Raw genomic sequence first — 20,128 nt, forward strand, 5'->3', positions numbered from 1 at the left:
GTGCCACCATCCCAGACGCGTTTGCCATTGCCTGATGCACGCACACACCATGAAGACTTTTCTTCTGCTTAGGTTAATGTTCATGCACTGTCTATGCAAAATATGTGCATTTAATGTAGCCAGGTATAGGAGATTGCAAAACAGCACTACAGGCCCCTGCCAAGTGCCTCCATTCACCGAATGGAGCTGTGCCATCTGAGCCACAACATCAACGCCACATTTAGTGGTGTTGAAGTAGGAAACACTTTCAGGCAGTTTCTTTGTGCCATTATCAGTGGAAACCGTCTGGTGCATTGTGCTCAGGATGCATACAATTTCTTTTTGATTTTGCCTGGTAGATCGTCTGCGTTACTTTTCCTGCCCTGAGCACCTCTCTCAGACAGTGGTGGAAAATCTCTCAGACTGTGTCTGTGGGCACCTCATGTCTGTTTTTATTCCTCATCCCAACAATGGCAGTTTTGTTCGCAAAAAGGTTGTTTACCAGTGCCAACGAGGTGAAGAAATTGTCAGCCATTACGTTTCTTCCTGTCCCCAGGAAAAGCTCCATCAAACGCAACATGGTATTTTCTGATAGCCGATGACCAGCTGGTCCGATGTCATCTTTCCCTAGACAGGGAATATTGCCTCCAGCATAAATTTTGTCTCAACATCAGCGGCCACCCAGAATTGAATCCCAAATGTATCCGGTTTATTGGCCATGTACTGAGGGAGACGAGAGCCCGCCTCGGTAGGCAACATTCTCACCGGGTGTGTAACAAGCAGTACGATCTTTCACAAATTTATGGAATATCTCTGAGATCATGGCAAATTTTGTCTGTCACAGGTGGGCAGCCCGTGTGTTCTTGCCGTCAAAGCGCAGATGGCGCATAATATCTGAATTTCTGCCCTAAACTGAAAATGGATTGCCCAAGTCAGCAGACCAGTATTCGTCCAGCTTCGTGCTTTTACCGCCCGTTAAACCTGTTAAAAACAAGACCCAAGAATGCTCTTCGGGTTTCTCTCACAACATTGCACTCCCATGCCCTATCCTGAGGGTTCAACCCACACTGTTCACTCTTCAGCCTGTAACTTCAGAATCCGATTCTGAACTTGAATCAGATTCAGATTCATTTCACTCACCTTCTTTCTCATCTCCTCTATCCAATGCCTCGCATCGGTTGCCATAAGATACCATCTCTTCAGTATTGCACAGCGTGTCCAGTGCCGTGGGGTATGTAGCATTCTCCAAGCCATTGTAATAATGCACAGCCATTCAACCTCCCAAACCTCATTCAAACTTTGTAGCTGCCCCAACTCTGCAGTGAGCTGGAGACCTACACGTAGACTAATTTATACACGTAGACTAATTTATATTATGATTCAGTGATTCAAGATTGCCATTGTGAATACAATAATCATAACAGCTCCACACCTCATATCACCTGCCAGTCGATCAAATTCCAGAACTCTCCTTTCACAACTGTTCCCCAGAATTGTCCTTTTTTAGGATCCTTAAATTGTTAAAATCCTTAAATTGTTAAATTGTTGTAACATAATGTATAATGCAATGCTAATAGCCAACATTTATTGTGTAACCTGTAAACAACTAAGCATTTATGTATTTATAATTATAGTGTGTTGAAATTTCCTAGCATAATTTGCTGAAGCGTGATGGTGAATAGTAAATAGATTTTCAATCCCCCTCCAACACAAGCCTTTTGTTCTTATTGAAAAACAAATATATATTGTACAACGGTGTTTTATTGTAGTCAAACATGCCTTGGCTTGTTCACTACATGACTAAAATATTATAACATGCATTGTTTTGCAGAAGACCATGTAACTTGGTTCAAGAGTTGAACTTCGAATATGTGCAGTTTCTACTAGCCCAAAACTAACACCGATAATAAAAAATACTGTTGTAATAATATTTTACACACACACCCACGTACGCACCATGATTCAGGAGGATAACAAGGCCATAATAATAATTTACATAATACATAATGTAATGCATTTACATAATAAATGTTGTCTAGTAGCCCTGGTTGGCAAGGAGGGATCATATCCTCGAGAAATTTGCTGCCATCAGTGTTAACATGATATATAGGTTTACCATTCACAAAATTCCTGCAAAATACTAATCATTTATTAGACAAAGCATCACTCACACACTCGTTTTGAGCTGATTCAATTAATGAATTAATTTAGTTTCTGATAAGTATTATATTCAAGTGAACCTTTGCAAGCAAACCAGCCACTGGCGGGAAAGAGAATCTGTCTTGAATTTCCAGAGATGACAGCAATATCACACAAATAAGAGTGAAATCAAGTTGAACTAGATTGCACAATAATGATTTTAACAATTTAAGGATCCTAACTCATAAAAAAGGACAATTCTGGGGCACAGTTGTGCAAGGAGAGTTCTGGAATTTGACCCGGCGCTAAAATTATATTTTGGAGGGCCACTCCATTCAAATAGGTGGAAGTCAGTCGACCAGGCGTGGCGCAGCAGTCAAATGACCAGTGCTCGGTGCTTCTAGTGTTAATTCCCCAGTGATGGAGGGGGGACGTGCGGGTGGGCGTGAGGGTGGTGTTTTTGTTAGGCTCTGACATTGACATTGCTTGCATGGTTTGCTGATCAGATCCACAGTAGGTATACCCAGCCTTCCGTCAGTAGCGTACGGGGATCACCACCACCCTGTGACTAGCATAGGTCAAACACAGGTCAAGGGTCTGGGTCACGGCCACTGTCGTGTTCTTACTTGTTCTGACCATTGTAAACCCACTTCTTTTTCAGTGGAAACAGGTAGGTGCGTGTTCCTCTTCTGATCTTTTAACATAACACCAAAAACCCAGTCAGGATGAGTTTAACGAGGTATTTTATTCACACCGACCGTTATGTGCTGCGCCAGGTCGAAAGGAAGAATCCTGGGCTGTTTTCAATCATCTGTCCTGCCGTGCCGAGGGTGTAATTCACTCCTGCCACTGCAGCATGTGGCGCGGTGCAGAAGACCACGCGGCACCGCCCAGCACCCCACCGGGGGCTCCAAGCACGTTCCACAATGCATCCATAATGCCCGGCGAGAGCCAGCACTCGCGGGGTTGTGCCGTCACGCAACGCCGCCCATAGAGACGTGTGCACTCTGAGTTTGTAGAATGGCATTAGCTCGTCATAGAGGGGCACCGGCCCCGGGCACACGCTCCGGAGAGCCGGCCCCCGGTCTGACAGTGAGTCCCTGGGGCTCGGTGGCGCCATGGCAATGGTGCAGAATTAACGGCTGTATTTATTAGACACGCCTCGTAGGGGTGCGGCTGGAGGCGGAAGCCCACACCCGCCCAGCGTTAGCCGTCCTTCAAGCTGGAGACGGCTGTGAGTTTCTGGCCACCGGGGGTCGCTGCTGGCCAGATGTTTCTGGACCCAGCGGCGACAGTGGCGCGTCGGACGGCCTCACCCAAGCACAACGTGCTTGTCCACACCGGTAGCACGACAGCATCCCTGACGCGCCGAGTGGTCCGAAATAATATTTGCACAGCGGCGGTTCTGTGGACAGCAACTGACTGGTGATAAACGCGGCTAGACGTGGGCTGACAAACCGGGTTTGCCAGTAGATCCAATCTGTAACCGAGCCACTATAAAATACCCCCTTAAGATAAACAGGTGGACCTGCTAAAGTGGACAGTGAGTGCTTGCACGTGCAGCGTGCGGTACGTAAATCTGATTCCGGGTTTGGGTGCCTTTAGATGGCCGAGTGGGAATCTCTCTGAGCAGTGCGTCCGACGGCTCCGATGGCATGGATATCGCCCCGCCTTTTGGGAGGGAGAGGAGCTAGCGGAACGACCGGCTAAGCGGACTGGGATGGAGCGGCGCAGGCCGCCGGGCGCCTTGCCGCTGAGTTTGTGGGAGCATATCAAGCCAACAGATGGAACACGACAACAGTCGCGCCATTACCACTGCTCTCATTTAATGACCTTGGCCGAGTGTGTATGTGTGTGGCGTGCGTCCGTCTGAGTGAGGGTGTTTTGGAAACTCAGCAAGGGCGCAGCTCGAATAAAATGCACTTTATAGACAGTGTTAAAGGAGGGAGAGGAGAGAGAGAGAGAGAGAGAGAGGGAGATGACACACCATGACGAGAGGCGCAAGTCATACGGGAGGTGGTAGCAGGAAGGGAGGAGTGGGAGAGAGGGGAGGGGAGGTGAGTGGTGGGAGTAGTGGGACAGGAGTGAGGGGAGGTGAGAGGGGAAGTGAGTAGTGGGACAGGAGTGAGGGGAGGTGAGTGGCGGGAGTGAGGGGAGGTGAGTGGCGGGAGTGAGGGGAGGTGAGTGGCGGGAGTGAGGGGAGGTGAGGAGTGGAGTGAGGGGAGGTGAGTGGCGGGAGTGAGGAGTGGAGTGAGGGGAGATGAGTGGTGGGAGGTGAGGAGTGGAGTGGAGTGAGGGGAGGGGAGTGGTGGGAGTGAGGGGAGGGGAGTGAGGACGTGAGTGGTGGGAGTGAGGTGAGGTGAGGAGTGGGAGTGAGGGGAGGTGAGGAGTGGAGTGGAGTGAGGGGAGGGGAGTGGTGGGAGTGAGGGGAGGGGAGTGAGGGGACGTGAGTGGTGGGAGTGAGGGGAGGGGAGTGAGGGGACGTGAGTGGTGGGAGTGAGGGGAGGTGAGGAGTGGGAGTGAGGGGAGGTGAGGAGTGGAGGGGAGTGAGGGGAGGTGAGGAGTGGGAGTGAGGGGAGGTGAGGAGTGGAGGGGAGTGAGGGGAGGGGAGTGGCGGGAGTGAGGGGAGGGGAGTGGTGGGAGTGAGGGGACGTGAGGTCCTGGCCATATTCCTCTCAACCTAATCAGTTCCGCGGACGGAGAAGAAAAACATCTATGCAGTCGATCCTGCAAAACAGATCAATCACAGGCCTGCCAGCACCCACTAATTGAATTACACCAATGGGACTGGAGTTGCAGATTGTGTGTGTGTGTTTGTGTTTGTGACTTGGGAGATGGTTACGGGTGTGTGAGGGATACAGGTTGGCTGCTTTTGGCTCAGAGCTGTTATTGGAATTAATCAAGTATGCCATCTTCCCGTACACACACACACACACACACACACACACACACTCTCTCTCTCTCTCACTATCCACCTCCACCCATCGGCGGAAGATTCTACCAGACAGCAACATATTTGCTTGGGCTCGGTTCGGCGCCCACCAGAGCAGCTTCCAGCCGTGACTTCTGGTCTCGGGCCAGCTATGCCCCCCCCCCCCCCCCACCCATGCCCTCACAGCAGACAGTGGGCACGACCTTGGCACCGTACGGCCTCCGTCAAGAGGCCCTGCTCCCTGGCTTGATTCATCCATCCAGCGCTTTATAAAGAAGCGCTTTTCTGGCAGGCCCACAAAGCAACGGCGGTGGTGAGCGTGATGGTGGCCAGTTTTCCGGACAGGACAAGTCGGATATGTCCTGCCGGGTCGGCGAGGAGCCACCTGCAACTCCGCCACGGCTCGCCTCGAAAACCCACAGCATCGTTCATCGCCGTCCAGCCTACGCCGCCCCACCTATAGCAGAAAGGGGGGCGCTGCAACGAGAGGCTGTGGTGCGTGCTGGCCACTAGAGGGCGTGGTCAACACCGCGCCGTCCCGCTGCTCGCAAAAACACGCCAGCAGCATTTTTAATATACCGACTGTTTGGACCGCCCTATCACTTGCTCCCGCAAAATAATTCCCTTATTTGTTTGTTTACACAAAAGCCAGCAAGCGACAGACATTGTGGGAAATCGAGATGGTCAATACATAACGGATAATAACGAATAATGGCAGGTGGCAGACATCAGAGACGGTTCCGCCCCACGTGGAGACTCCACATATGAAAAGACAAGAGATGTGTGTGTGTGTGTGTGTGTGGTGGGGGGGGTTCTTTACATCGATTGAAATAAAGAATTCAAATTGCTTAGATCCAATCTCTGTCGCTGTGTCCCTCAACAAAGAGAAGGAGGTGAAAGGCAGGCGAAATGAAGCAGCCAGCAATAACAGAGTGGATGGCGGATAAGAACATGCCAGGATGCCCTAATTAGCTTCGCTGGGCGGGTTCGTTTCAGAGGCGCCAGGCCGCAATGACAACACCCCTGATAATCCTAGAAAGACGAAAGCCACAATATCACGCCCTACTCCACCTGAATTCTCTGCTTTCCTGCCCCGGCTCTGGGTAAAGACGAAGAAAAAAAAATCCGTACGCAGGCAAACTCGTAATGAACTCTGTGGGGACTGGTGCTTCAGCCCACACCAGCTAATAAGGAATATCACCCAAAATACTCTGACGATGAACAATAACACAGCCGACGTCTGCGCTCGGCGGTTACCGCTGGGACTTTAATTTGGCTTTTAATTTATTTGCCTCATTGTGTTTGTGCGTCCCGCTACGATCTTCTGGCTGGCGGTCTCCAGACGCGTTAGGTTATTACAACTGGACGTAAAGCCCCGCCCCCTACAGGGCTGGTCACCAGGAGGGGGCAGCACAACGGTTATTGCCCTGGGGGAGGATAGAGAGTGAGAAGCAGATAGAGGGATGGAGGGAGGGAGAGAAAAAGAGGGAAAAAAAGTGTGGCACCTTGCTTTTATTTATCAGGGCCTGGTTAAATAGGATTAAAATTCCACGCGGTTTCCTGCTGTAGGGAAAGAGCAGGGTGACGGGAGTCTGCGCGTACCTGGAACTTTCCCAAACGGTCCGGCCGTCTGAGCCAGACCTCATAGGTTGCGTAAGAGCAGCTCCCTGCTCCGAACACCTCAGGAGGCTTCAGAAGCCACTCCAGAGTCACCTGCTGCCGCCGGACTTCCCACAGCACCAAACCCACATCAAACGGTCCCCCCCCCCCACCACACACACACACACACACACACAAACACACACACACACACACACACACACACACACACACTCACTCGCGCCCGTCCACATATCCTCCCGACCCACCTGCTTTCCTAGCCAGCAGCCCAGCTGCTCCTGGTGGGTCAGTGTGCTATACAGGGTCCAGCTCCCCACCATGACTTGGGTGGAGCCAGAGTTGTGGTGGAGAACAAGCGAGGTGGAGCCTCCCGCCAGTAGGGCGGAGTTAGCAGCGAGAGTCCTTTGGGGTTAGGAGTGAGAAGAAGTGTGTGAAAACACAGTGAACTCACCCACGTGCTGTACAGATGGCAGTGCGTGGTTTGCTGGGGTGTCCCATGAGGGTCTGGTCAGGCCTTCCCCAGGTGTCAAAGGTGAAACCGACCAGAAATGGCAGGTACGTCACTTTTTGTGCACTCTGACTAGGCTAGCATTCTGTGGCAAACGCAAACAGTAACATAGGTTCAGCATAAAGGGGTGGTTGTGTTTGTATGTGGGCTTTGCGTAGTTAAAAATACATGCATGTCGGAAAACGGCAGCCTGAAGGCTGGTGTGGTGTAGCAAACTACGGCAGAAAAAAACCTCCGGCGCAAAGCACTTGACTTCAGGGACCTTACTGTGGCTCATAAGCTCAGTTCCATCAAGGTTGGTGACCTCACTGATATCTAGAACCTCAACCTCGTCAGCTATTCCCTCCGAGGTCCCCTTGTGGTGTGATTTAGCAGAGCAGTGGCGTTGCTGGCGCTCCTCATCCATGACCGCCTGACGCAGGCACCAAGCTCCGTGCCGTACCCTGGACATGAACTAATGACCACTCAACCATCCGGCAGAAGCCCCGGCCTTGACCTCCCTGCTCACAACGAACTTGGGAGTCATGCTGGACCTGTGGACACTCACTCACACACACACACACACACACACACACACACACTTACTTTTAAAGCTAACAGAGTCCTCCTTTTTTTTCTGTGCTGCTATATAAATTGAGAATGCAAAAGTCATGTGACCATAGAGAGCACACCAGTTTAACTTAGGCCTACACTATTTATACACAGCTTAACAACATGTTGCTGTGTTGTTTATTTGTGTGTGTTTTCTTATCATAGTAACGCTTCTAAGCAGTGTTACTTGGCATGCCTGGCTCTTGGGCCTAACTACACAACTAAGCACTTGCAAATATTTTGTGGACTTGCCATCAGTGTACACAGTAAGATCACGCTGGGTTCCTTCATGGCTGTGGTTGTAGAGCGCGCAGCGACTGGCGCTCTACAGTCTGCTACACAAGCACCAGATGCCTTCAGCTGATAGTTGTCACTGCCTGCTCGATTGGAAATGAATTTTAGTAGGTTATTTCCTAACGCCGTATCATGCTTATTGTGTACGGCCTCGGCATGACCCTCCCAAAGTAGGGTGTGTTTTTACATCACTTCCTTTACTACATGAAAAGCAAAAAAAAAAAAAGAAATATATGACAATACCTCTATTAAAAGGGCTTGTGGTGGCCTTTTTACTTTTATTATGTATCATCATTCTCTCTCTCTCTCTCACTCTCTCTCTCTCTCTCTCTCTCTCTCTCTCTCTCTCCCCCTTCTCTCTGGGGCATTTCTTCTCCCAGGTGCCCTGCAGATAGAGAACACAGAGGAAACCGATCAGGGGAAGTATGAGTGTGTGGCGTCTAACGTGGAAGGCGTTCGCTACTCCTCCCCCGCCAACCTGTATGTACGAGGTAGGGAGCCAGCCGGCCCCGGGGCCCACCGACGCACCCAGTCTCCTCAAACTAGCCCCTGGCTACGGCTCTCTGTGTAGTGGGGTGTGCTATCTCCTGCTAGAAAGCTATTCTAACCTAGCTGAAAGTAACCCAGACCTTACGTTCTCTGTGTTATTACCGTCACAGAGGTCACTCCTGCTATGAATGGGGATTTAGACATAAGGGATTTTTTTTTCTCAGAATAATTTCTGAGCATTGTGATTTGGTGGGTCAAAAGATCTCCAATGATATTATTTTCTCTAACGAGCTTTTCAGGCACAAGAGGAGGAAGGTAAGTCTAATTTTGATTGGCTGGCAAACTAACCATTTGATTGGTTAGTGGGATCGGTTATCTCAACATGTCCAGAGGATTAAAGATAGACTCAGCACACAGTCAGTGTGGTTCTGTGTATGTCTGCATTTAATACATGTGCTACCAAGTGCACAAAGTTGTATGAATGTTTATATGCTCTACAAATAGTACATTTTTCATTTCAAAAAATGGATGTACACAGAAAGAATAAAGAAAAAAAAGAAAACATTGCCCTGTAAAGAAATATCAGATGTGGCTATTGCCAGAAGGGTAGTCCCAGCTCTTACCAATAATGCAGAGACAAGATGAATACCTGGTGAGACAATTTTGATCAGTTGAGACAAATGCATTTTTGAAATGTAATATTTACTGTGTGAATGCAAAAAAAAAAAGATTTTGATCCCACTGTGCATCAAATTACTTTGTCGCTGATAAATAATTCACGTGTCTCTTCCATCAATGCAGGGCAGAGTTTTCACTCTCTGTTATTAGAAATATTCTTACGTTTCTGCGTGAGGAGACGTGCCAGTGAGGGCAATAGAGGCTAGACTTCTAGAGTCTGCTCGTCTAATGGAGACTGCTATCCTAAAATGGCAGCCTGCTTAGCCTAATGATTGTATAGTCAGTGGCTGTTGCTCTGCTGGATATATCATGGCTTAACGCTGACGAAAACAGCATGCTAAATTAGAATATGTTATGAATATTAGAATAATATAGGAATGATTCCGTAGCTTCTTTTCTATGAACCATTAGTAAAATTGGATTTGCAACGTCTCAGCGCAGGGTCCGATTTTCCCTGGAGCCTGTAGCAGCCTCAATTCCTGCTTTCCGTCAGACACTTATCAGAGCTCGTGTTTGACAATGATTTGTGCATCATCTGTTATAAGTGTAACCTTCAAGTCTGTGTTCATTTTCACTGATGGTGCACCAGCGACACTGAAATATGTATCATGAGTCTGCATTGGGTTGTTTTTCAAGCTTGACTTTAACACTGACTGTAATCAATTGTGTTTTGATTTCTAGAGTATTCTGCACTTGAAATTAACAGCTACAATGGAAAGCTACTCATTCCAGTTTTATTGCTAAAATATGTAAATCAAAACCGTAAAAACTGAATGAGGCCATATTTATACTTCTGTCAATCCATATGGGCTATTTGAGGCTGCTGTCAGGAAGACATTAAGTTCCAGTAACATTGTAGCTGCTAAATTTTAATACAAAATCATGCTTTTTGGGCTTTTTGGGTTATTTGTTTTGTTGTTGTTTTTTTCTTCTTTTGTTTCATTGGTTTCTCGTTGCGTTTCTTTTCCTCTTTGTTTCTCTTGTCTAATTTAAGCGAAGGGGTCACCATGGGTGCTTTTGGGGTGGCTAAAGGCATCTGTGATGTTTCCACTGTTCTAACCTGATAAAACGGTCTCCAGTGCTCCGTCGCTTCTTCTAGCACGCAACAGGACTCGCAGTGGGGCGAAACCGTGTCATTCTGGGTCAAAGGTCAAAAGCCAGCCTGGGACCGAAACTGGTGTCACTTCTGTGAGACGTGGACGGCTAAAGGGGGCGGGCGGGGGGTAAAAAAACAGCGTAAGCAGAGATATGCAGCAGCTTTGAAAGCCTTGAGGTGGCCTTTTTTACTCTCTCTGTGTTTCCCCTATTTTTCTCTTCTCCTCATGTCATTGTGTTCTGCATCAACCCCCTTACATCCCCCAGAGCTTCGAGAAGGTTGGTGTGTTTTTTCTTTTTTACTTTTTTTTACCCACATTAAAGACAAACAAACCAGATGTTTTAAAAATCTTGAAACTATATTTGCTTTGTTTCGAGGGCTCATTGGCGGTTTGAATGAGCTCAAAAGTCAATATTCAAACTTGATAAGTAGTTATGAATTCAAGGAAATTTTCATTTGTTTGCAAAAACAAATAGAAGTGATAGAAACCCTTTTTTTTTCCTTTGTTTTGCGTTTGCATTGTGGGGCCTTTTCTTGTTCGCATCTTTTGGTATTGCTTCTGCTAAAATTAAATTTTTTAAAAAGCTTTTATTGCATTTGTTGTCATGAAACCTCAGCATTCGAGAACTTACTGGGCCTTGTGCATGATGGGAGAATGTAACTATGCTTGCATGCCCGGAACAGAATTTTTGGGGGCGGGGCGGTGGGTTTCTTTTCCTGCACCTCTGTGTTTCTGTGAACATGCTTTATTATGTCCCCTCTGTTTTCCCAAAACCCTTTGCCCTAATCAGGCCTTCTGTGGCTTTTGTGTAGTCAGTCCTTGTACTGCAGCGTTATTGTTGTGTGTCTTTCCTTCGTGCTCTCCTTCAGTTGCCGTTATGTTGGAATTTCCCGTTTGTCAGATGTGGTGTGTATTTCTGTGCATAGTTAATGTTGCAGCTTTTTGTAGTTCCATCATAGAAACAGCCTACTGCAACAACAACAGAAAAAAACTGGCTGTGTTTGCAAGCCAGTGTTGTTACCATCTTACTACAAAGCCACTGTGCTTAAGCAAAACCTGCCTGAACGCTGTTCGTCTCGATGGCATTTTACTCCCAGCTAATTCCTTACTGTGTAACAGGGATCAATGGCAAACCTAATGATCTCTGCATTCCAAGCAGTCCCTCCCGAGAGCACACGGGCCTGTCATTTCTCACTGGCAACAAACTAGCGTGGCTGATTTTGTTGATTGACTACCACTTGTCCTTTTGCAGTCGGCCGGCTCAATCAAGCCAGAATTTACTGTTCTCCCGAGCCCCTCAGCAGTGGCCGGGCCGTTCGATGATTTACGTGATTAGGCGACCCAAATTGGGCTCAGATAGAAAGTCAGCAGCTTGTTTTGGGGGTCTTTATGTACTAATCCCATTCGAATGCTGTGGAGAGGAGGCCAAATTAACAAGGGCACAATTCCAGCTCGGTCCACTGGTGCCTGCGTTGGTAAAATTGAGTGCCAGCACAACAACTGCTGGCACTCAGTGGTTCAAGCTTTGCACATTAAACCTAATGGTCCACGTGGACTAGGTTCCAGTGTCCTGAAGCACATCCGGTTTTGTATTAGATCAGTCCTTGCAGAATGTATTTATATTGAGATTCTTTATGAGCACGAGAAAGTTACATGCAACAACAAGAAAACAGATGAGTTATAAAGGAGATCCAGAACTTTCCTGAGTACGGGTGGAGGGGGGGTGGGTGATGGGTGTTTTATGGGGGGATGATGAGACCTGATCATGGGTCCATCTCGCCATGGCTGTGGCACTAAACCATGCCGGTTGTCTCGTAACGTCTGCGCTGAAACAGAATGGCCTCTTGAATAATTCATTTGCAGAGAAAGACATTGTGCCGCTTAGAGGGGCCAGAGTCACCGCATGCCGTCGTCATGCTGGCCCCGAGCAGGAGTCCAAGGTATAAATAATAAAACAGGAAATGCTGTGACTCTGCCCGTCTCCCAGGGCCTGGCATTTATTGGCAGGACTTGATTTTTCCTACCAGTGTGTGCCTATCACAGCTGTTGTCTAATGAGGAGTTACCATTAGCTACCGTTAGCCATGTCTGGCTAAACCTGCCAGAGGCCTGTGTTCAGGTTCAGAACCAAACGGGCTGGGTGGCTAACAAGCCCGTGTTGAAACCCGTTCACTGCTAAAAGATGGCGTTTAATTTGTCCTGCCTTCTCTTTTTCTGCTCTTGTGACCAGTTCTGGACACACTCTGCTGTTGCTAACGCTTAAACCTGACTGTCCACCGTTGGCCACAATTAGCTGTGAATTTAATCGCTGTGGTTTGTATATAAATCCCCTCTTCAGCTTTTGATTTACCAGAGCTGAGACCCCAAGAGTAGTGAGTCGGTGTCCTCTACCTTGTGCTAAAGGAACAACAGAAACGATCACGGTTTCAGCGAGCTTGCTAATTGCCCATGGTGGCCCTCTGTCAGTACAGCTTTGAAGCCATTCTTCAGTTCTGCCCAATGTAAGGAACCAACAGGGAATATTTACGAATGGTCTGCGTAAAGGCCTTCAACCTGTGAGTCTTTCTGAGGAGTTCCAGAATGTAGTGGAGAACTTGGCCACCTGTTCAGTGATGCAGGAATACTGTGCTGGGCTAGGCTCGGCTAGGCTCCGGTGTCCTTTACGCTAGACTGCATGCGCATGCCTCTGCAAACACGCTTCCCCTCAGCTTCTGCATGTCTGGACTTGCCTGCGTTTGCATGTCTCGCTTGTGCATTTTGGTGTGAACTCAGAATGGAAAGCTAGATTACACCCTGCTCTCTGGTGGGCGCAAAGCCGAGGCAAAGCAGAGGCTTGCAAATGAACTCTTGTCCAACGGATTAACCGAAGGAAGCACGGGGCGACCCGCGATCCGACTAGCCGGACACGAGCTCGGCACGCGGGCAGCTGTGCATGCAGCTGTGCTGCCGTGTTTGAAGGACAGCCACGTGTCCGATTCCCTCTAGCGGTGCGGTCCCCGACCCTGGCAGTCCCAAATTTGCCGTGATCACATAACCCGATGGCGGATGTTTGCCGGTTTGGTTTCTGTGGTGACTTCCGTTACTCCAGCTGGCTCCACCCAACACCCCCCACCGAGACCCCTTAGCCAGGCACTGATGGCTTAACGTGGGTGACCATGAGCGGTATGTCCAAAAAGATTTCCCACAAGGCCCCCTCTTCCACCGAGCGGTAGGAATAGAACACCCCCCCCACCCCCCAGCAAGGTGTAATCTCAGCTTCAGGGTGGCACTCAAAAGGACTGCACATTATTTTGGCTTTTCCCTCCTTCATTTTGGGGCTGGACAGACTTGTCTCACCAAAATGGCAGATAGTGTCCGCCTTCAGAACGTTGGCCTAAGTGCAACACCCTCCTTCATGTTCTTATCAGGGGCAAAAAAATAAAGGGAGCACAGTACGCTTTTGCCGTTTTCGAGTTTTACCTCGTCCACTGTAAATTCCTTTGACATGTCCTTCCCTCCACACTGGGGCTTGAAATGTACATTTTCGACTCGGCACCTGTACAAGCTTCCTTCCTGTCCGTCGCTCCCAACTCTATTGGTCAGGCCTGCTGGGAAGTGTGTCCGATCACTCGGGTTTTCTCTCGCGCCAAGTTATCCAGCACAAAACACCAGAGAGCCCCAGCACACATCAAACGTTGGCGCCTGAACCGTGTGACTGCACGCCAGGCCTGAGACGAAACTGAAAACGCACTCGTTTCATACAGTTCTTCTTCAAAGCCGGGCGAGCCTGGTGGATCGATAAGCTAGGATGCAAATGCTGACGTGTAATTAAGGACTTCAGGCTCTCTCGGAGTAGCGCTTTTGTCCGCGCTGGACGGGGGAAACATTAGGAGGCATTGTTGTGTGTGCTTTGAAGTCAGGGAGATTTTCACAGTCCTTTAAAGGGTTCGGTGAATCTAAATTTTGACCCTGGCGACGTAAAGTAGGCCAAAGAGCCATTTCTGTTTTGTTTGTTTGTTTTTTGAAAGCAGTTTTATTTGAGTACAATGAGCATGGCTACCAGGAAATCCAGTTTAGAAAGCTCCGATGTAGGGGTTAACGTGTCCCTCATTATAAGACACGTTAGCGAGAGGTTCCGCCATCCTTCAGTGTAGGCTGGCGGACATGCACTTCCGGGGAAGTGGAAGAGCAGACATTCTGCTTGCGGTCCGCATAACAAGGTGAAAGGTCGCAGGTTCTTCCTCACCCAGCCAGCCTCGCTCATGGTCCGGCTGGAGAATAACAGTTGTGCACTTCATCCAAACTCGCACTTCCACGTGACATGGCGGCTTCTTTTCCTCTTTCTCTTCGGTCCTTTCCTTTTGTAATTGGTGTAAACCTGCCCAGATTTAACCCCAGCCGTTGTAGATCCATGTGATTCCCACCCATCCTCGGTCTGGTTAAGTCTGTGAGCCTTGCTGATTGATCCCTTTGGTTTTTTATTATTATCATTTAGCGCCACGTGTGTGTGTGTGTGTGTGTTTTCCATCTAAACATGTTGCTAGAATTGCACCTGCACTAGTGGCTGCATGCTTGGATGGGTTGGAGCGGTTCGACTCCATCAGCTCCGAGGCCTGCTGGTCAGTTTGGTTCCATATTGCATTTGTCCTTCATGCAGTTGTAGCTATGCATGACCTTTCACCTTTGTCAAACACTGTGGGGTACTGCATTTTTTTGCCAGGGGTGGTGGGGGTGTTGCAACAGGTTTTTTTTCCTTAAAGAAAAAACAAAGACATGTTACTGTTATTCCGTTAAGCAACTTGCTAAATTTCTTTGGGAATTACATACATCAGACTGCCGACCTCCATAAAATATAAATTATATCATATTGAGTAATAGCCTGTTAAAATGTAATTTACATATTATTTTAATACATAGCATATAATCTATTCCATAATAATGTCCTGGTAGGGTAGAAATGAGATTATCATTCTTTGCAGACCATATATGGTCACCCATTGCAGAGCCTCTTTGGAATCCCTTCTGTTTATATTTCCATGACTAATCATGACCGCTGTGTATGCACAGACTGCAGCTTTAAACAGCCCATGTCGTGGTCTCTTTATTGTAGCAGATATTTATAAACAATCCTTATTATACACGGTTATTCATAAGAAATAGTTAGGATGTGAAACTCTACTGATCCGTTTGGTGCATTTGCACAAGATGTACAAAAGTATTCGGAATCAGCTGTTTTCCTTTCCGCTGAGCCGCTCACGTTTAAGTAGTAGAGATCACGTGGAGTACACGGCAGGCTCCACAGTGATCGTCTGACCAAGACGCCGGTGGAAGTTGAATCTTAGATCTCAAGCCCCTCTGTGTTGGGGGGGGGGGATGTCAAAGCCATGGAGAGCCGGGACGTTTGCTTCCTTTGGAGCCGGACTCCTCTGTGCCCCTCTGTGTTCCTCCCTTTCGTCAGCCCTGTCCTGTCTCCAACCCCCCAAGTCGATGTCCGAGTCTGTCCGTCTGAGTCTGTCCGCCCCTACTGTCTGCTGCCGTCCTGCTGCCTGAGTCCTGTTCTGCCTCGTGTCTCGTCTCCATCTGTTGTCTCTGTCCTTTCTGTGTCTTTCTGTGTCGTTGTTTTTCAGTTTCCTTTTTTGTTAGCTAGCCCTAGCACCTCCACCTCCATGCTCCTCTCTCTCTCTCTCCTCCTCTCCTTCTCTCTCCATCTCTCTGTCTCGCTCTCTCATCTTTTCCCTCTCTCTCTTCCGGACCCCCTTCACTGGAATGCATATACCACAGCTCCCTACGGCCCCGTTCACGAGAACACTTTTTGCCCTCAGGGCAGTGCGTGACTTTGCGGTTCTTGGCGAAGCCACGCTCCAGGTTTAGAGGCACTGTAGCTTAACGCTGAACCTCTCACTCGTCCACATTTGATTGTACAAATCTTAGAAGTTAAACACTCTAATAAGATCCATGATGTGGTAAAGGGAAAAAAAAAACATTCTCTTTCAATCAGTGTGAGTATCTGCTGAAGATCTAATCTTGTCCTCTAGCTAGCATGTAATCTCTCAGTGCTCAGAAAATGGAGTTTTCACACGAAAAGCTCAAGGAATAACCCAGATTCAGTTAAAGGAAGCAGTTGAAGGTTTCCAAGAATGGCAGCTCTGGACTGGTTCTGAAAAGGCCATTGTCCACAGCCTGCATACACCGTCCAGCCCCCTCCACCCCTTCTCCACCCCTTCTCCACCCTTCTCCACCCCTCTCCACAGCATCCTCGCTCATCCCGACGTTCTTGTCTAGCTTTGGCAGCCCTTGTTGTGGAGGCGCTGAACTGTTCCCATCGTACTCCAGCATTTTTCGTTGTTCCTTGAGTTTGTAAATAAGCATATCCCTCTCTCGTCATTGGCTGCTTTCCCAGGGTCGTTCACAATTAGATTTCCTAGGTTTGAGTCCACAAATTGACGCCGGGCTACAACGTCTGGCCAGGACCGCAGTGTGACAAGCACGGCAGTCACGTTAAGTCCAGTTAGCAGGAGAGAAGAAAAAACCAAAAACCAAAACCCTAACTTTGTCAGCGTTGAAGTGGGTTTCTCCCCCTACACCTGCCCCTCCGTCTACTCTCTTTATCTTTGTCGCTCTCTCGGGCGAGATTTCTGCTCCTACTTCCCCTCGTTCCTCCTCTTTGTCCTCTTTCTCTTCAGTCGTCTTTGTCTGGGCATGCTAGCGACCCTTCAGTTACATTCCACTATGCATTTTATCTCTCTCTCTCTCTCTCTCTCACTCTCTCTCTCTCGGAGATTTGTTTTAATTTTCCATTTCCTCTTTGGTTCTTCTCTCCCTCTACTTCTGCATGATGTCTGTGAATATGATAGCTGCATCTATCAATGGGACCGTGTCAGATCTTTCAAAAAAGGCTTCGTCCAGTTGATTTACCCCGAATCACAAAAATCTGATTAAGGTTTCTCATCTTTAGCTAGAGAACGGATTCACTTGGCCCGTGCGCCACGACGCACGCGCAGACGCACGCGCGGCCACGCGCAGACGCACACCTCCCGGCACATCTCCCAAGGCCGGGTCAGGATCCGCCCTTCCTGGGCAGTAGCAGAGGGGATTTTTTTGGGGGGGGGCGGGTGGGGGGGTGGGAGCGAGGGTCCAGTGGGGGGCTCAGCCAGCCCCCCCACACCTTCACTCCAACTCTGATGGCTGTTTACGCTCGCACACTTCACACAGAGGTCCAGTTCCAGAAGATGAGAAACTCGTAATAGATTTTTGTGTGATTTTAAATGTGCTGTGATGGGTCAAATATTAGTCAATGGAACCCTGTTGCTATGACTATGTTGCTTTAATGTCAATCTACATTGTCGGTGAAGCAGTTCTGTTAGTTTACTTCCGTTATCATTCTTTTTGATTTTTAGTTTTCAGTCTCACTTGTTTATGATTTGTTGTCTCTTTAGACAATGGTTGTGCTCTAAAGAAGGACTCATTTTCATCGCCCTGTCTTGTCACCTCTCTCTCTCTCTCTCTCTCTCTCTCTCTCTCTCTCTCTCTCTCTCTCTCTCTCTCTCTCTCTCTCTCTCTCTCTCCCCCTCCCTCTCTCTCTCTCTCTGCCGTTTGGCTGGCTGGGCGTGTGCAGTGCGGCGCGTCCCACCTCGCTTCTCCATCCTGCCCACCAGCCACGAGATCATGCCCGGGGGCAGCGTGAACATAACGTGCGTGGCCGTGGGCTCCCCCATGCCCTACGTCAAGTGGATGCTCAACTCGGAGGACCTGACGCCCGAGGACGACATGCCGGTGGGCCGCAACGTCCTGGAGCTGAACGGCGTGCGCGAGTCGGCCAACTACACCTGTGTGGCCATGAGCAGCCTGGGCATCATCGAGGCCGTGTCGCAGATCATCGTCAAGTGTAAGTGGGCGCATGCTTCTCCTGCGCCGTTCGGGGTCAGGGTTTCTCCTCCTCTGGCGGCTGTTTTGTGGTCAGGCGAGTTCGTCTGTGTTGACTCACGTGGGACATGTGTTACAGTCTTCCTATCGCACTCTTGCAGCTCTGCCTAAGCCTCCAGGTACGCCGCTGGTTACCGAGACGACGGCGACCAGCATCACAATCACCTGGGACAGCGGCAACCCCGAGCCCGTCTCGCACTACATCATCCAATACCGGGCCAAGACGCCTGAGAGCAAGTTTGAAACCATGGACTCCATCACCACCACCCGCTACAGCATCGGGGGCCTGTCCCCCAACACCGAGTACGAGATCCGTGTCTCTGCCTTCAACACCATCGGCCAGGGGCCGGCCAGCGAGCCGGTGGAGGCCAGGACAGGAGAGCAGGCTCCTGCCAGTCCACCCAGGAACATCCAGGCACGCATCATCTCACAGAGCACCATGATGGTGAGGTGGGAGGAGCCCGAGGAGCCTAACGGCCAAATCAAGGGTTACCGGGTCTACTACACCATGGACCCCTCCCAACCAATGAGCAAGTGGCAGATCCACAACGTCCAGGACAGCGTGATCACCACCATCCAGAACCTGGTGGCCTCGGAGACCTACACCATACGCGTGCTGGCCTTCACGTCGGTAGGGGACGGCCCGTTCTCTGACCCCATCCATGTCAAGGTGCTACAGGGAGGTTCGTAGACACACCCGCCCGATCCCACTTCCACCACCAGGTGGTGCCAGCCTGCGGCCGTTTCCGGTGCTAAGCGGTCCGCCACGGTAGCTAGGTTGTGGCATGGTGAAGCCATCCGTGGCTGGCGCCAATGTTCTCCTCTCCCTCTCTGTTCTCTGGCCCGCTCCACCCGCAGTGCCCGGGCAGCCGTCCAGGTTCCAGGCGGGCGAGGTGATGGACACCAGCATCCAGCTGACCTGGGAGCCGGCGTTCGAGAAGGAGGGAATCATCCGCTATGAGCTGCGCTACAGAGAAAGTGCTCCAGGGAGCCAGGTACACACTCACGGTTTCCCACGACCTCATGCTCCCCTAAACCCGCCGTAATGTTTTAATGTGGCAAGCCCGGGGGGGGGGCACTGTTTGTCGTTGGAGCATGAGCTCCTCCCTGATGTGTCTGATCTGGGGTCACCTTACCGTTCTCCAACCAGCAGGTGACCAGATCGTTTGGTCCGACTTCCTCCTACGTGGTGGAAGGCCTGCACGCGAACACCGAGTACCACTTCTCGCTGGCCGCCGTCTCCAACAAAGGCCTGGGGGCTTTCACCAATGAGATCTCTCAGAAGACGTCCCAAGCCAGTATGTATTCATTTCGCATTCTTGCCGCTCTGCTGTTTGCAAAAAATTAACTAAGTGGACAGGTTCTGGCGGTGGCGTGCCGGGATTGTTCCGACTGCCGAGCGGCAAGCTTCGATCCGCACCCCAAGCGTTGAATGGGAATGATGATGATATCGTTGTGTGTGTCCCCCTCAGTAGGGAGTCTGTAAATGTGAAGAGTGTGAGTCTGTGTCCTGAGTGGCCCTCTGATTTAGATCTGTGCTAAGGACGTGAACGTCGTCTTCCCCCACACACACACACACACACACACACCCAGCTCGGACACTGCAAGAGATGTAACCTGATGTAACAAGGGCTTTAAAACACATGGCAGAGAAGCCCTGTCAGGGATTTGATGCATTTTTGGTGCGTGTTTGTTTCTGAGTTTCCATGTATGTGCTATGTGCAAACAGCATCACCTTTGGGCCATAAGCAAGAACTGCCCCATCGGGGTGACCTCAGCCGGTTTGTGTGTGTCTGTGAGTGTTTCTGAGTAGCTCTGTGGACTGTGTTGTACTGACATGCATGCCACCGTTCCTGTTCTGCCGTGACGCTAACTGATTGTTTTTTTCTGAACGTAATCA

At 49.5% G+C, this 20,128-nt stretch overlaps 1 protein-coding gene across 17 annotated transcripts in view; it reads left to right on the plus strand.

The window, feature by feature from the left end:
* Positions 1-20,128, plus strand: part of ptprsa (protein tyrosine phosphatase receptor type Sa) — a 165,720-nt gene that overhangs the window by 94,804 nt on the left and 50,788 nt on the right. For 11 of the 17 annotated variants that reach the window (XM_081708287.1, XM_081708294.1, XM_081708289.1 and 8 more), the window contains 5 exons: positions 8,444-8,554; positions 17,921-18,190; positions 18,330-18,911; positions 19,087-19,223; positions 19,379-19,526. In XM_081708287.1, coding sequence (XP_081564413.1) covers positions 8,444-8,554; positions 17,921-18,190; positions 18,330-18,911; positions 19,087-19,223; positions 19,379-19,526 — 1,248 coding nt within the window. Of the gene's footprint in view, positions 1-8,443; positions 8,555-8,576; positions 10,605-17,920; positions 18,191-18,329; positions 18,912-19,086; positions 19,224-19,378; positions 19,527-20,128 lie in introns of those variants that run through there. The other 6 variants (XM_081708290.1, XM_081708292.1, XM_081708296.1 and 3 more) reach the window with 2 other exon arrangements.

The sequence above is a fragment of the Electrophorus electricus genome, chromosome 26 (assembly GCF_041902795.1).
Source record: "Electrophorus electricus isolate QZ-2024a chromosome 26, ASM4190279v1, whole genome shotgun sequence".
In the NCBI taxonomy this organism is placed as follows: Eukaryota; Metazoa; Chordata; class Actinopteri; order Gymnotiformes; family Gymnotidae; genus Electrophorus; species Electrophorus electricus.